Source organism: Salminus brasiliensis, chromosome 1 (genome assembly GCF_030463535.1).
Source record: "Salminus brasiliensis chromosome 1, fSalBra1.hap2, whole genome shotgun sequence".
In the NCBI taxonomy this organism is placed as follows: Eukaryota; Metazoa; Chordata; class Actinopteri; order Characiformes; family Bryconidae; genus Salminus; species Salminus brasiliensis.
Window position 1 is genome coordinate 96403246 of NC_132878.1, and position 18219 is coordinate 96421464.

Genomic DNA, 18219 nt, shown 5'->3' on the forward strand with positions numbered 1-18219 from the left:
TTTTTGGGGTACAAAAAACCCACACAAACATCATAAGTGTACATCAGGACACAAATAAATGCATAAATATAAAAAATATAATAATAATTAAATATAAAAAATATGCAGACAGACCCTTTAATCATTTCAGCATGTTATTAATAGTATATTAACGACTTATTGACTTATTGACTATCTAAGCTTAATCATTTGGTAATTTTTTTGGGGTACAAAAAACCCACACAAACATCATAAGTGTACATCAGGACACAAATAAATGCATAAATATAAAAAATATAATAATTAAATATAAAAAAATATGCAGACAGACCCTTTAATCATTTCAGCATGTTATTAATAGTATATTAACGACTTATTGACTTATTGACTATCTAAGCTTAATCATTTGGTAATTTTTTTGGGGTACAAAAAACCCACACAAACATCATAAGTGTACATCAGGACACAAATAAATGCATAAATATAAAAAATATAATAATTAAATATAAAAAATATGCAGACAGACCCTTTAATCATTTCAGCATGTTATTAATAGTATATTAACGACTTATTGACTTATTGACTATCTAAGCTTAATCATTTGGTATTTTTTTTGGGGTACAAAAAACCCACACAAACATCATAAATGTACATCAGGACACAAATAAATGCATAAATATAAAAAATATAATAATAATTAAATATAAAAAATATGCAGACAGACCCTTTAATCATTTCAGCATGTTATTAATAGTATATTAACGACTTATTGACTTATTGACTATCTAAGCTTAATCATTTGGTAATTTTTTTGGGGTACAAAAAACCCACACAAACATCATAAGTGTACATCAGGACACAAATAAATGCATAAATATAAAAAATATAATAATTAAATATAAAAAAATATGCAGACAGACCCTTTAATCATTTCAGCATGTTATTAATAGTATATTAACGACTTATTGACTTATTGACTATCTAAGCTTAATCATTTGGTAATTTTTTTGGGGTACAAAAAACCCACACAAACATCATAAGTGTACATCAGGACACAAATAAATGCATAAATATAAAAAATATAATAATTAAATATAAAAAAATATGCAGACAGACCCTTTAATCATTTCAGCATGTTATTAATAGTATATTAACGACTTATTGACTTATTGACTATCTAAGCTTAATCATTTGGTAATTTTTTTGGGGTACAAAAAACCCACACAAACATCATAAATGTACATCAGGACACAAATAAATGCATAAATATAAAAAATATAATAATTAAATATAAAAAAATATGCAGACAGACCCTTTAATCATTTCAGCATGTTATTAATAGTATATTAACGACTTATTGACTTATTGACTATCTAAGCTTAATCATTTGGTAATTTTTTTGGGGTACAAAAAACCCACACAAACATCATAAGTGTACATCAGGACACAAATAAATGCATAAATATAAAAAATATAATAATTAAATATAAAAAATATGCAGACAGACCCTTTAATCATTTCAGCATGTTATTAATAGTATATTAACGACTTATTGACTTATTGACTATCTAAGCTTAATCATTTGGTAATTTTTTTGGGGTACAAAAAACCCACACAAACATCATAAATGTACATCAGGACACAAATAAATGCATAAATATAAAAAATATAATAATTAAATATAAAAAAATATGCAGACAGACCCTTTAATCATTTCAGCATGTTATTAATAGTATATTAACGACTTATTGACTTATTTAGTGACGCCAGAAAGCTCATTTAGCTTCACTGTTCATGTAGGACAGTGTTAAATCGTGGAGATTTGCCCAGAGTGTCAGTTTTGGAGCCTGTGAGGCAAAAGTGTGTCAGATTAGCAAAGCTAGCCTAGTTTTACCTCAGAAAGCCGCGGGAGCGCGCCGAGGCTTCGGTCGGGCACGCGCATGACCTAATACAGTGCCTTTAGCGCTATGAGAGGGGAGAGAGAGGGAGAGAGAGGGATAGAGGGAATGGGAGAGAGAGCAGCCACTGCTTTCGTATTACAGTCGTTTCTCTGTTGATAATTAAAGCAAATACGAGGTTAGAGCAACTGAAAAGCTCCACTTTATACAAAATTAGAGGAATATTTGCAGGGTTGGGAGAAGAGGGCAGGACGTAGCTACCTTAGGCTGCTTCAGTGGAGGTAAGTCCGCCGCCGTAAAGGTAAAGGTTAGCCCCCCTGCTAAGCAGGTAATCGGGGTTTATAAGGTGTGTAGATGGTGTTGAGATCATTAAGGGTTAAGGAGATGTGATATTTTAGCGATTTGGGGTGTTTTTGCTCCTTATTCTGAGCTTTATCTGCTGTAACGTTAGCTGTGAGGCTGAACTCGCCGTTCCACCTTAAATGGCGCAGCAGTTACATTCTGGCGCCTGAGGCGCCAGAATGTAACTGCTGCGCCATTTAAGGTGGAACGGCGAGTTAGAGTGAGAAGCCAATTTCAACGTCTTTTTAAATTTAGCTGCTTTAGTCGTGTAAAATATCCCTAAAATAAACATCAAACAACACATTATGACATAATTTATACATATACACCTAATTATAGTTGAACGCAAAAGTTTTGGCACCCCAAATATTCCAGTAAATACTAGCTAGCTAAATCCTCGCCAAAGAAAACAAAGGTATTTCTGCAGTTTTCGACCCCATTTAAAGCACAATTTAACAAACCCACACAACAATAAGACGTTTAAACGTTTATAAATGCCATATTTTACGTTTAATCTTCCCTACAATGTGATTAAATTAGCACAATGTCCAATAAGTATGCATTAAAGCATCAATATGTGAATTGGACACTACATAAACATTAACAAGAGCTTATTCCAGCAGACATAGGGGTGAAATGATGACAATATTGACCAAAGCAGCTTAAAAATTCAATTAAAAAATTCAAATAAGCCCTTATAAATGTTCAAATGGGTGTATTTCCGTGGCCATGATATTAAAGGGAAAGTTCGGCGATCGGGCAAATTCGCTGATTGATTACGGGCAGAGTTGATAAGTTAGCCAAGATATGTTGGGTTTCTGACTTGTGAAATTTTTAGGTAACAACAGGAGATAGGAGGTCAAGCTGGTCCTTTAACTGTCCGAATTTGGTCTGAGGTTCTTATAGGGGATCTGTAGAAGCTCCTGCAGTACTACGAGATTTGGCACTCGTAGTTTTGTAGATTTTTTAAAGTATAAATAAGTCAAATCCTCTATAGAGCAGGTTTTAATATATACATACTGTTTATTTACTGAATTTAGAGAAATTAGTTGGCTAAGTTTACTATATATATCTAAAATGTGAAGGAACGTTTGTAGAAATGTGATATTTTAGCTATTTATTCTGTTAGCCGTGAAGCTGAGTTCGCCGACTTTTAGATGTCGGCGTTAGATGTTTCTTTAAGTACGAAAATTAATACGTCCATTCAAACAATGTAGCCGTCACTGCCCACATGCTTCTGTGCGTCCTTTATGTTGGCCACTAGGGGGCAGCTTAGAGTCAGATATTTGACAACAACAAACATGGCGACGGTGGAGGAGATCGTGATGACGTATTTACGACAACAAAAAAAAGTGTATGAGTTTTTTTTTTTTTTCGTGGTGTCCCCACCACTCACTTGAGCTGTTGCCTACACTGCCCCCCCCCCCATGGTTTCCAGTGGTACTGCGCCGTTCCGTTTAGGTCGAAGCTTTGTTATCCCCCGGAGGCGGGGGTAGGTGTGGAGCCGATTAGCTAATAAAGGAGCCAATCAGGGGCATTTTTTTCTTCTTTTTACGTTGCCGAGGTGACCAGTAGGAAGTGTTAACATTTTAAAGTCTCTTTTTTAACAAATTTTTGGCCATTTTTAGTTTTCAAATTGGCTTTACATTGACCCCTTCTTCAGGGGTCATGTACAGTAAAAATCATTAGTACAGGCTGTTTTCAGGGTGTTCCTCCACCCTCGGACCTTCCTGCTCATTAACAGGCCCTTTCAGAGCTGCAGGGCGTGTTGAGGCAGGGCGTCCACTACAGTGTGCGGGGCAGGGTGCCTCCAGGACCAGGTGTTAGGAGCACTGGTCTGCAGCACCAGAATGGGTCTCACTGGTGTTACAAGTCAGAGAGCCTTTTTGCTTAGAGCAGAGGGGAGGGAGGAGGAAGAGGAGGGAGGAGGAAGAGGGAGGAGCTGCGCTGACACACCTGCTAAACCTGGCAGCTAACAGGTGAGTTGAAGCAGGTGTGCTGGAGCAGGAAAAGCACAACACTGTGCAGGAATCCTGCCGTACTGGTTAGGGTTACTGGTTAGGGTTAGGGTCACTGGTTAGGGTTAGGGTCACTGGTTAGGGTTAGGGTTACTGTTAAGGGTTAGGGTCACTGGTTAGGGTTAAGGTTACTGGTTAGGGTAAGAGTCACTGGTCATTGGTTAGTGTTACTGTTTAGGGTTAGGGTTACTGGTTAGGGTCACTGGTTAGGGTTACTGTTAAGGGTTAGGGATACTGTTAGGGTTAAGGTTACTGTTTAGGGTCACTGGTTAGGGTTACTGGTTAGGGTTACTGTTAAGGGTTAGGGATACTGGTTAGGGTTAGGATTACTGTTTAGGGTTTCTGGTTAGGGTTACTGTTAAGGGTTAGGGTTACTGCTTAGGGTTACTGGTTAGGGTTAGGGTCACTGGTTAGGGTTACTGTTAAGGGTTAGGGTTACTGGTTAGGGTTACTGTTAAGGGTTAGGGTTACTGCTTAGGGTTACTGGTTAGGGTTAGGGTCACTGGTTAGGGTTACTGTTAAGGGTTAGGGTTACTGGTTAGGGTTAGGAATACTGGTTAGGGTTACTGGTTATGGTAAGAGTCATTGGTTAGTGTTACTGTTTAGGGTTAGGGTTTCTGTTTAGGGTTAAAGGATAAAGGATAAAGGTGCACGTATTTGTCACTGTACAGTGTGGACTGTACAGCGAAATGTGTCCTCCGCATTTAACCCATCTGGTAGTGAACACACACTCACACACACACACGTGTTAGGGGCAGTGAGTACACACACACACCCAGAGCGGTGGGCAGCCAACTCCAGCGCCCGGGGAGCAGAGAGGGTAAAGGGCCTTGCTCAAGGGCCCAACAGTGGCAGCTTGCCAAGCCCGGGAATCGAACCCACAACCCTGTTATCGATATCCCGGCGCTCTAACCGCTGAGCCACCACTGCCCCTACCACCACTGCCCCTACTGGTTACTGGTTAGGGTTAGGGTTACTGGTTAGGGTCACTGGTTAGGGTTAGGGTCACTGTTTAGGCTCACTGGTTAGGGTTACTGTTAAGGGTTAGGGATACTGTTAGGGTTAAGGTTACTGTTTAGGGTCACTGGTTAGGGTTAGGGTCACTGGTTAGGGTTACTGTTAAGGGTTAGGGTTACTGCTTAGGGTTAGGGATACTGGTTAGGGTCACTGGTTAGGGTTAGGGTCACTGGTTAGGGTTACTGTTAAGGGTTAGGGTTACTGGTTAGGGTTACTGTTAAGGGTTAGGGTTACTGCTTAGGGTTAGGGATACTGTTAGGGTTAAGGTTACTGTTTAGGGTTACTGGTTAGGGTAAAGGTTACTGGTTAGGGTAAAGGTTACTGGTTAGGGTTACTGTTAAGGGTTAGGGTTACTGTTTAGGGTAAGAGTCATTGGTTAGGGTTACTGTTTAGGGTTACTGTTTAGGGTTAGGGTTACTGGTTAGGGTAAAGGTTACTGGTTAGGGTTACTGGTTAGGGTAAGGGTCATTGGTTAGGGTCACTGTTTAGAGTTAGGGTTACTGTTAAGGGTCAGGGTTAAGGTTACTGTTTAGGGTGTCTGGTTAGGGTAAGAGTCATTGGTTAGGGTTACTGTTTAGGGTTAAGGTCCCTGGTTAGGGTTAAGGTTACGGTTTAGGGTTACTGGTTAGGGTAAGAGTCATTGGTTAGGGTTAAGGTTACGGTTTAGGGTTACTGGTTAGGGTAAGAGTCATTGGTTAGGGTTAAGGTTACTGGTCACTGGTTAGGGTTACTATTAAGGGTTAGGGTTACTGGTTAGTGTTACTGGTTTAGGATTACTGTATATGTTTAGGTTCACTGGTTATGGTTAGGGTTACTGTATAGGGTTACTGTTTAGGATAAGAGTTACTGGTTTAGGGTTACTGGTTAGGGTTAGGGTTACTGGTTAGGGTTACTGTTTAGAATAAGGGTTACTGGTTTAGGGTTACTGGTTATGGTTAGGGTTACTGTATAGGGTTACTGTTTAGGATAAGGGTTACTGGTTTAGGGTTACTGGTTAGGGTTAGGGTTACTGGTTAGGGTTACTAGTTTAGCTGTCATGTTTCTGTGTAGACCTCTGTGTGTTGTGTATAGGTCAGGGGATGTCTGCTGTGGTGTTTTACCTTTGGGAAGAATCAGGAAAATAGAAGCACACTTCTATATTAACGAAAGTTTGCTTAAAATTCATTCTTTATTGATCCACACTTGCAAACCTGGCAGTAGAGCTCTGGTTAACGCTGAGTGAAAACAGTCTAGACAGACGTTCGTCAGCAGTCAGACGCTCGTTGCTATCTCGGCAGAGAATTGTCAACACAGGTGCGTGCAGCCCGACGCCCCCCCACGCTTTACACCACTGAAATAGCAACCCACCAAGGTCATTCTGACCGCACCTGGCTCTTAAAGGGATCGGCGGCGAGAGACACGCTGATTGGTTTATTACTCCACGATACGCCCAAAACAAACACAGCAATGATTCATTAAGAGACTCAGTACATGACTTTTGACTTTTGAGAGTTTTGAACAGCGCAAGGCGAACTTTTCCCGTCGTTACCATAACAAAGACACACCGACACGCCCCCTAAATCAAGCTGCCATAAGATGGATAAAATAGGGCCCTGAGTCTTAAGCGCTGAAGTTCCTGTGCTGATAGAAGCTGGACGGACTCTTTTACTTCAATTTCGGTCTTTATTTTCTTGCAAATCCACTTTTATTAGAGTGCGGGTTTCAGCCACCCACCTCTAGGAAACTCCGTAGATGTCCTTTAGTCTTTAAGTGCGTTAGTTAATGCCATAATGAGATCAGCGGGTGTTGGGAGAGAGATAATGGGAAATTTCCATTGGGGGAAAAAAGCCCAGTAAAGAAACTGAATGCTGTTATTGGTGTCTTGTTATCTTTTGCTCGCTGATTGCAGCTCGGAAAACTGTACAGATGGTCAGGACTGGATTACTGTCTGCTGTGAGTGAGTATGTGTGTGTGTGTGTGTGTGTGTGTGTGTGTGTGAATGTGTGTGTTTTGCAACACGCTTGTCACTTCTTGCCCCGTTCTGCTTGTGCCGACGTTAATCTCGCCCCGACTGATAGCTTGTGGCCGCTCCAGCTGGCGTGGGGCTGCACCCAATCTTCCTTTAAAATGAAGGCAGGCTTCCTCTCCTTCACTTTAACAGCTCAAATGTTGGACGTTTGTGTGATTTAAAGGTAGGTGTTCTGTAAAAGCCCCTTTTTCAGTGCTTCAGATGGGATCTGTAGCCGTACCACAGGTAAGGTAACCCAGTCCGTTCCTGAAAAAAATCCCCCACAGTTCAATAAATGATGATATGATTATAGATATCGGGCAGAAAATCGGCTGACCCTGACCTCTAAACCTTGGCATTGGTTATGGAAAAACCCGTATCGTCCATCTCTAATGCCGATACCAATCCCAGCTCTGACTTTAATACCGGATAGATGCTCTAAATCCTGATATTTATAGATTTCCACTTTTTATAAGTTGTATTTTGTGTCTGATCCTGAATGAGATTTGAATAAGCTTGAAAGAGCAGCGTTTACAGGTTGAGGAGCTGCACAATTGATACGTTTCAGAGCTAAAAAATAAAAACGTCCACAATACAAACAAAAAAACCCACCAGTTTAGAAACAGAAAGAGCTTCTGCAGCAAATTTCACACTCAGCTTCACGAAGCTGCTAAACTTCAGTGTTTCCTTTAAAAAAGCTGCTGAAACTCTTGAAACTTCTGCTTTTAGAAGCAAAACAAGCAGCACATGGAGACAGAAAGAGCTGAAAGTTCATTAAATGTCTGTTTAATGGTAATAACTGTTTATGACTGGATTTTACTGGTTGATTAAATGTTGGATTTCATAATATAGGCTGGGAACAAAACAGCAGGCGTCAGTAAGTGTCAGTAAGTTTATGGTATCAGCGCTCTCTACTGCCGAGACAATACTGTGTGTAAGTGCCAGTATCAGCTCTTAGACCGATACGCCATGACAACACCTTGTCAAATAACCCTGGTGAGAACGTGATCTGACCTCCAGCTCAATATTTAGGGTAGTTCTCGGGTTTCTCGCCGCCGTAACTGAAATCATGTCTATTAATGGCCCAAGGAAGGGGATTGGGCTTAAATGCAGATACCTGAACCAAAAAAAAAAAACAGGATCGGCCCTAAATGGCCTTGAGCCACCGAATCACATCGGGACATTCCTAATAAAAATGAACATTTATTTTACTCGATTTTATGCAAATTAGTTGTTCTCAAATGTAAATTTTTAGTTGCAATACATCACAGAATACTGAAGCGTAACACCTGTATCGTGATAAATCGATAAGTCGTATGTGCCAATACACAGCCCTACTGTCCAATAGGATTGTGCCTCAGCTCATCTTCTATTGGAGGAGTTGGACGTCTGACGCCGTCTGGAAAACTGTCAACTCCTGCTATACCTGATATTGGCCGCTAGTTCTCAGTCTAACTACCCAACCCCTGAGATGTTGTTTTTGTACTTGCAGGGTCATCGTTCGGCCGCAGACGGAGCCGTGTGGGATATGAAATGAGTGGACATCTCTTTTGTTGCGGTGTCTCTTTGCTGGAGGAATGTCTCTGAGAGAATCCCCTTTCCCGAATGGCTTCACGGAGGCTCTCCACACTTTGGGCTGGGGCCTCGTCTTCCCCTGCTTCTGGCTCCTGGACCGCCTCATCGCCGTTTGCATCTCCACCAGCCTGGAACGCAACCGGAGACGAGAGGAAGAATGCTACCTCCATCCTCTCAAGGTGTTCTTTGGCTTCCTTCTCTTTCTCCTCCTCTTCATCATTTCTACACCGTTTGCCTTCCTGGGGTTCCTGCTTTGGGCTCCTCTCCAGCTCGCACGCCGGCCTTTCTCTTACCGCCACCAGGTGGCGACTGTTGAGCTGGAAAACCGGAATGTGGGCTGGGAGGAGGCAGGAAAGGTGACCTTCGGGTTTGTGACCGCCAATTTGTGCCTACTGCCAGACGGATTGGCCCGGTTTAACAATTTGGGCCATTCCCAGAACCGGGCGCTGGCCATTGGCCAGAGCATCGTCCAGGGCGTTAGCCGTCCGCATATTCGCATATTGATCGACTCGCCCAGCAGCTGCGGGACCCTCAGCCCTTCCATCAGCCTCCTTCCTCAGTCCGGATCCACAACGTATGGAGCCACGGACGCTCAGATGCAAGCAGGTGCAGATGAACAGACTGTAGAAGTTTTGGACGGAGAACTTCCCAAAGCGTCCACCTGTGATGGTGCCAGTGTGCACGCAGCCGGCAGCCAGCAGCCGGCGATGTGGAACTCCAACCAGAACTCCAACCAGCAGGGCAGCCGAGGCCGCAGGAACCCCCCAAGAGCCTTACGGACGCTGGGTAAGGCCGGAGACACGCCGCTGGAGGTGTCGACACTGTTTCCAGCCAATGTGGACATAGTGTGTCTAGAAGAAGTGTTCGATAAAAGGGCGGCCGCTAAGCTCACCGAGGCTCTAGGGTCAGTCTTTGGACACATTTTGTATGACATCGGGGACTACGCCTGCCAACCTTGTGGAACCTGCTCCTCCTTCAAGTTCTTCAACAGCGGCTTGTTCCTGGCTAGCCGCTTTCCTGTCCTGGAGGCCCAGTACCACTGTTTTCCCAATGGCCGAGGGGAGGATGCGCTGGCCTCCAAAGGCCTGCTCTGCGTTAAGGTACGTGCTATTTTATTTACCAACCAAACCCACCACTGAGCTTCCACGCCTCTTATTTTTATAAGGAGTGTTCATGATGGTAAAATAGTGGCAAAAATGAGGCAGCGCTTTTCTTTGGGGACTATTTTGCCATGAAACACCCTGCAGGTATCCCTCCATCAGGAATTTTTTAGAGGTAAAGAGCACATTTTGGCCCAAAATCTAGTCAAAACTGTCCGAGTAGGCTCTGGACGTCGGGTCGGTCCTTTTTTTCATATGTTAAATCTGGCTCTGATTTGTTTCCACCCTTGGTGCGATTCGTTTGAGAAGCTGTGAACACAGTAATCTCACTCGAATATGGACCAAACCGAATATGGACCAGACCGGGACCCTTGAGGTGGAAGAGGTGCTCTCTGGAGAGGTCAGTTTGCGGTGAGAAAACAGTGATATCTGAATATTTGGGGTAGTTTCCGAGTTCCTCGCTGCAGCAGGAGGCAACTGAAATCAGGTCTCTTATGCATGCCTAGAGGGGGCGCTGTGCCACAATGGATCGGATATGGATTGGGCTTTAAATGCTGATACTCTATCCATTAAATAATACCTGGATCGCCCCCAATTTCGTCATTGAATCGGATCGGGACCTCCCTATTAAAAAGTAAACCTTTTTATGCATGGTGTGTTTTGTACTATGACCATTTTCCCCGCTGTCCAATAGGACTGTCCCATTCTTCTATTGGAGGTCAACTGTCAACTCCCTCTTTGTGGAATACACCCCCTCCAGGGACAGTTTCCAGTCCTAATCTAACACGCTTCATCAGGTAGCAGGGATATTACCTGAGATCTTCAGGATTAGGCATCTCTGGATTAGTGCTTGCCTGCTTTAACGCACCCCCTTCAGCTCGGGAAGGGATTGTCCGTCAGTTGATTATCTGGATCAGGTGTGTTTGAGCAGGGAACACACACAAAAGTGCAGGACAGGTGATCTAACACACCTTATTCAGCTTAGTTAATTAAATGAAGCCATCATGGGAATCTGAGTGTCGACGACCAAGGCCACACAAATGCTTCCGACCTTTGAGCGAAGCGCCGTGCTGGAGGGACATCCAGACATGCTAACTGCCCTCCTGTCGGCTGTGCTGAAGCCCAGTGGACGTATTTAAGGGAGGCTGTAGGAAAGCTCTATAGGGAGCCATTTCAGTCACAGCCATGGTGTGTATGTGGCAGTGTTCGTACTGCTGAAGCCCTCATGTCGTGATGCAGCCTATCCCCTCTGACGTCGTCTTACAGAAGGACCATTTAGGCCCCGATACAGTGAGCAATGACCCAAAGCAGCTGCTGACCAGCTCATATTTAATGCTGTGTTTTATTAAGCGTCAACATATTAGGAGTCCAGTGAGTATACTACCTATTCGCTCGGGGGGTATCAGCGCAAATCGCTAGAGGTTAGACCACCAAGCTCATTCCCCTCGACTGTATTAGCTATCACGCTACTAGTTAGCCAGTCGAGCTGATCCTCCTTCCATTGTATTAGCTATCACGCTACTAGTTAGCCAGTCTAGCTGATCCCCCTTCCATTGTATTAGCTATCACGCTACTAGTTAGCCAGTCGAGCTGATCCCCCTTCCATTGTATTAGCTATCACGCTACTAGTTAGCCAGTCTAGCTGATTGTCCCGGGGGGATAGGATGTGCCCGGGGGGGATAGGATGTCTGAGGCCGGCTATGTCTGATCACGCTGAAAACCGTCCAATCACATGATTTGAAGGATCTCTGCGCTTTGCGATTGGATATCGGAGTCACTGTAATGAAACAGCAGTAAATGATGTGTAATATTTATTATCATTATTAGCATACATATCCTTGCGGCCATTCAAACAACTTGTATCTCCAGAATAGCAACTTTACAGGCCAACTAAACAACCTTCTTAACTTCCAGTGGAAGTCAATGTAAAAATATTTCAATCCAGGTCATTTTGGAGCTTTTCTATTGGTCAGAAATGGAGAGAATGGAGATGCAAGGTTTTTGCAAACTGAATAATATATCATTCATTTTGTGGCATGTTCTTCCTCTAACTCTCAGTATTTGATATTTTTTTCATGTATCTGTTTCTCATCAGGTGCAAATAGGATTAGAAAAGGGGGAGAGGAAAATGGTTGGATTTTTTAACTGCACTCATCTTCACGCTCCAGAAGGTGAGCAGCATTATTGGGCTTGATCTGAATAATCAAATGTAACGTTGATGATTTGTCCTATTTTGGGTGAATAATCTTTTTTTATTATTATTATTATTATTTTATTTTTCCCCTCCTGATTAGAGGACGGAGCGATCCGGTGCGAGCAGCTGGACATGGTGACCCAGTGGATCAGCGAGTTCCAGACAGTGACGCGGCAGCAGGATGAGATGGTGGTGTTTGACGTTCTCTGTGGGGACTTCAATTTCGACAACTGCTCTCCAGGTACACTGTTGTTCCCCTTCTATTGCTCCCTTTCCTTTCACCTCTTCTAATGAATCCATTCAACGGCACCTATTGCTGACACAGATGTGCAAATGCACACACACACACAAACACACACACACAGGGAAAAGTTCTGCCAGTAGGAGCTGATAAAGATGCATGAAGCTATTGGCACCAGGCTGCCTCATGCCAGGCGTGGGCTAGAGGGGTATAAAGCCCCTTGGATGGTGGAGCTCATCATCCAACATCCTGACCTCACTAACTAACACTCTCAATCCTCACAGCAATGCTCCTCCAGAATCTAGTAGAAAGCCGCCTTCCCTTGATTTCTGAGGAAAAGATGAATGAGCAGGTGTCCCAATACTTTTGTCCATAGATTATACTAATACTCATTATCTATGTTAAATGCTGATTACACAGTGGTTGTTTATTTAAGCTGTGTGCTGAAGAGCCATGTGATTGGATGGGTGTTCAGACTGGGTTTAGGTAGATGATCGTTACCTCCACTAGAACACGATGGTTATCTGTAGTCCAGTGTACGTGTTGGGCGTCCATCCCATCCATTTGTATTTGCGTATCAGTGGTGAAAATAATGAGAGTGAATGATTTGTTTGTTGATGGTGCTTGTCTTGTGTTTGCAGATGACAGACTGGAGCAGAATCACAGTCTCTTTAATGACTACAGAGATCCATGCAGGGCTGGACCTGGCAAAGAGAAGCCTTGGGTTATAGGTAAGAGCCTCTGACTCACACTCACCAGAATCGGGATGCGGAGTGAACCCAAATAGAGTCAATTTAAAAGTTTATCATTTATTTCTTTTTTTAACTGAATTAAGTTTAGGATTAGTATACCACAGTATTTATTTATTTATTTATCACAATTATGACGTATCAATGTGTCAAATATTTATTCTGCATCTATCTAATACACAGCCAGATAAGCTCATTCCCCCCATGTGCATTTAAGAGAGCCACAGGGTGGGGGCGCTGTGGGAGCCAAGCGAGTTTAGCATTGCAGAGTTCGACTAAAAGACAAATCAAGCAAACCTGGATGACCGGAGTCGACTAAATGAGCCTGAAAACAGTGGAAAACACCCCTAACACCCGACTCCGTGCTCTCAGATATGAGGCTTTACCCTCTAAACACATGGATTTGAGCCTCAGTTATCTGGAATACGGCCTGTGCTGTGGTGTTTAGCCTGCTAGCTCACTTATCTAAGCCAGCTTATCTGTTCCTCCCAACTCCAGTCACTCGACTTCGCTCTTTTATGGCACCTGTGTCTGTGCTCAGTCTCTCGCTCCGGTAATACCATGGTGTTGTTTTGAGATGGTATAGAGGTTTGAAAAACGTGGATACCGCCCTACCTATCTGCTCATAAAACTCACCCAAGAGCTGTTCTAGGCCTTGTTTTATTTATGCTGAACTTCTGTAATAACAATAATGGCAGTATTAACACTAGTGATCATCATTTTATTAGTTATTATCAATAATAATATCTAAATATTAAAATAGTTTTGTAATTATTGCAATTTCCAATCACATAATTGCTAATTCTGCTACAAATGAATTCACCTTTTTATATCATAATATCCTATCGATATCTCCTTATCCTCTAAATTGGAAAAATATTGTGATATAAATGTATCAGCCATATATCATTGAGTTATGAATGTATTTTTACATTTGTCAATTTTGACATTCTGGATATTTCGATTCAAATGTAAGATGTATATTTTGGATACTTAAACATAAGATAAGATAATCCTTTATAAGTTTCACAGTGGGGAAATTCTCAGTGTCACAGCAAGACAGCAAGTCAGATGCAACATATGTTGGAATTGTGAATCAAATTTGATCATATTGGATATTTTCAGACTATTTTGTCAAAAAATAATATTTATTATATATTTTTAATATTATTTTTTTCTTATTTTATTTTATATTTTGCATATTTATATATAAATGTTGACTTGTTTTCTAAATATGTGTTTTTAATTTTAATATTTATTAATATTAATATTAAATATAATTTTCGTATTTATTTTCATTATTATATTAGATATATACATATAAAAAACACACACACACACAGACACACGTGTATATATAGCATATCAATATCTCTTTATATAAATATGAGATCATAATGCCTATCCCGGGCATCCTGACCTCACTAACTAACACTCAATCCTCACAGCAATGCTCCTCCAGAATCTAGTAGAAAGCTGCCTTCCCTTGATTTCAGAGGAAAGAATGAATGAGCAGGTGTCCCAATACTTTTGTCCATATATTATACTATTAAAATGAGAATATAATCTTTATCTATGTTAAATGCTGATTACACAGTGGTTGTTTATTTAATCTGTGTGCTGAAGAGCCATATGATTGGATGGGTGTTTATTATATAATTTTAATATACTTTTTTTGTTATTTTATTTTTTATGTTGCGTATTTATATATAAATGTTTACTTGTTTTCTAAATGTGTTTTTAATTTTAATTCTACTACGTATTTATTTTCATTTTTATATTATAAACATATATACGTATAAACACACACACACACATATATATATATATATAGCATAATATCTCTTTATATAAATATAAGATCATAATGCCTATCCCGGTCACAAACCCACTGCACAACCTAACACTTGCACCTCTGTCCTGCAGGCACTCTCTTGCAGCAGCCGACCCTGTATGACGAGAATGTGAAGACTCCAGATAATCTGCAGAGGTAACCCCGAGCAGCTCGTTTCTCCACATGCTTCCGCCTTTTCACGGATCTCCACTAACCTGTTTCAGCTTCATGCTTTTACAGTGAGAGGACCGAGGCTGAGGTTTCCCCTCGTCTTTTACTAAGGCCCTGTTCATGCCTGCTGTCCGAGGCACCTGTGCAGTACAGTTAGTATAAATGGGGGAACCTGTATTTTACACAGTGTGGCAGGTGGAGGACTGAGCCGGTGTCTTGACACATCCTGCCCCCCCGACTGTCCCATTGGTTAAAATCACACACGTGATTAATTGTACATCTTCACATGGCTGTCAATTAAAATATATTAAAAGATATTTACTGATCATTACTGATTATTACTAATTACATTATCTGGATAAAGCGTCGCTATTATTTATCACACTGTGGGGGGGGATTCTAGTTAGATTCTTAAACGTCTTTTTCCTGTGTTTCTGCAGGACGCTGGAGGATGAGGAACTGCGTAAAGTGTATCTTGCCCCTCCTGTAGCTCAGGGCAGTGCCGCCCTCGTGTATCCTGAACCTGGCGAGCCGTGGGTGGGCCGTCGTCTTGACTACCTCCTCTACCGAGAGAGTACGCTTACAGACCAGTGCCGGACAGTAAGTGTCCCCACACAAACTTACATTCATAGACACCTCTCTTTACCTGATACACACACACACTTATACACACACACACACACACACACACATATGTAAATACATACATTTCTGCAGACTCCCTTCCCACAGAACTATTAAAAATCATAGATTGAAGATCATATCAAACTATACGAAATAAGAGTAGTGCGTATTCAGTATCCACTATGAATTATTCAGTATCCACTATGAATTATTCAGTATCCACTACGAATTATTCAGTATCCACTATGAATTATTCAGTATCCACTACGAATTATTCAGTATCCACTATGAATTATTCAGTATCCACTATGAATCTTTCAGTATCCACTATGAATTATTCAGTATCCACTACGAATTATTCAGCATCTACTATGAATTATTTATTGTCTACTATGAATTATTCAGCATCCACTATGAATTATTTATTGTCTACTATGAATTATTCAGTATCCACTATAAATTCTTTAGGCTCCAGCATGAATTATTCAGTATCCACTATGAATTATTCATTGTCCACTATGAATTATTTAGTATCTACTATGAATTATTCATTGTCCACTATGAATTATTTATTGTCTACTATGAATTATTCAGTATCCACTATGAATCTTTCAGTATCCACTATGAATTATTCAGTATCCACTACGAATTATTCAGCATCTACTATGAATTATTTATTGTCTACTATGAATTATTCAGTATCCACTATGAATCTTTCAGTATCCACTATGAATTATTCAGTATCCACTACGAATTATTCAGCATCTACTATGAATTATTTATTGTCTACTATGAATTATTCAGTATCCACTATAAATTCTTTAGGCTCCAGCATGAATTATTCAGTATCCACTATGAATTATTCATTGTCCACTATGAATTATTTAGTATCTACTATGAATTATTCATTGTCCACTATGAATTATTTATTGTCTACTATGAATTATTCAGTATCCACTATAAATTCTTTAGGCTCCAGCATGAATTATTCAGTATCTACTATGAATTATTCATTGTCCACTATGAATTATTTAGTATCTACTATGAATTATTTAGTATCCACTATGAATTATTCAGTATCCACTATGAATTATTCAGTATCCACTATGAAATATTTAGGCTCCAGTATGAATTATTCAGTATCCACTATAAAATATTTAGGCTCCAGTATGAATTATTCAGTATCTTGGTCATTGATCTTGAAATCATGGCCTGTTCAGTGGTGCCTGTGCTTCGTGCTCTGGGTTCAGGTCTGTGTAAAGGAAAGTGTTTGATGCAGTTTGGTGTTTTTGTGCTGTAGGAGGTGGAGGAGTTTACCTACGTGACCCAGCTGGCTGGCTTAACGGATCACATTCCTGTCGGCCTGAGACTCAACGTCACGCTGTGAAACACAGCTCCACACTTTTCCAGTTTGAGGAACTGTTCAACCTCAACGAGTTGAAATGGAGAGGACCATTTTAAAAATCTCAGCTTTGCTGCTTGAGTTCTGTATAAAGTTAATTGGTTAAAATTGACATCAAATCAAAGCACTTTGTAACTGAACTAAAAAGTGCTACATAAAACTGATTAAATATGAATTATTATTATTATTAAATTGAATCTTCACAGATGTTGCAGATGTTGCATTCCTATCGTATGGATGGTGCTGGTTGGACTGCCTCGTCCATAATCCACATGCAACAGTTACTGGAGTTTGTAATTCCTAAAAACGTTTGTTACTTTACACAACTTGACTTTTTCATATCATATAAATGATTCTGGGAATCTGTTTTAATAAAATGTGAGTTTTCATCCACGGTGTGAATTCTTTTTTTATTCTTTAATTATGTTTTGAATGATAATAATAACAATATAAATAATAATAATATAATAACTTTTTGATCAGCATGGAAACGAGTCTGATAATATTAAAAATATTCCCTTTAATAAAAACCTTCTGGAGGTCTGATCTTCATGTGATCACTGAGAGATGGAGGTAATCTAATAAACTCTGACGAAACGTCTTCAATCAATATTTATAAAATGGAATTTATATATATATATATATATATATATATATATTTCTATTAATTCCAATTTTTATATATAAATATACCACCCCCCCCCCCCCGGCTAACATTTATTATGTTTATTTGTTATTTTATGTTTATTTATTATTATTCCTTCTAATGTATAGAATCAGAACATCAGCTGCAGATGATCAGAACATGGTTGGAGAGGATTATTCTGGAGGAGTCTGGAGTCTTATTTAAACCTCAGACGTTTAGTCTGGTCTGATCTTGATTGATGGTTGAAGTGAGGGCTGAAGAAGATCACCATCATGGTCAGATCCAGAGAGCTCTCTGAGGCTGGAGATGCAGAGGAGTCGGATCCCAGAACAGTTAGAAATCAGCCGTTCCCTCCAGATCAGACCGTCCTAGCAAGTTCAGCCCAAAATATCATCACGGGCCTACAGGTTGTCTCACCACAGCTGATGCTAAAGTACAGCAT

General features: G+C 40.7%; 1 protein-coding gene across 1 annotated transcript; it reads left to right on the forward strand.

Annotated features, from left to right (window-relative positions):
• The first annotated feature begins 1959 nt into the window (after nt 1-1959).
• smpd5 (sphingomyelin phosphodiesterase 5) lies at nt 1960-17486 on the forward strand. Its single transcript, XM_072659736.1, has 8 exons — nt 1960-2158; nt 8734-9916; nt 12012-12087; nt 12211-12351; nt 12993-13082; nt 15027-15090; nt 15546-15705; nt 17030-17486. Exons 2-8 carry the CDS (start codon nt 8819-8821, stop codon nt 17114-17116), a joined length of 1716 nt encoding a protein of 571 aa, XP_072515837.1. The 5' UTR covers nt 1960-2158; nt 8734-8818; the 3' UTR covers nt 17117-17486.
• The last annotated feature ends 733 nt before the right edge of the window (nt 17487-18219 follow it).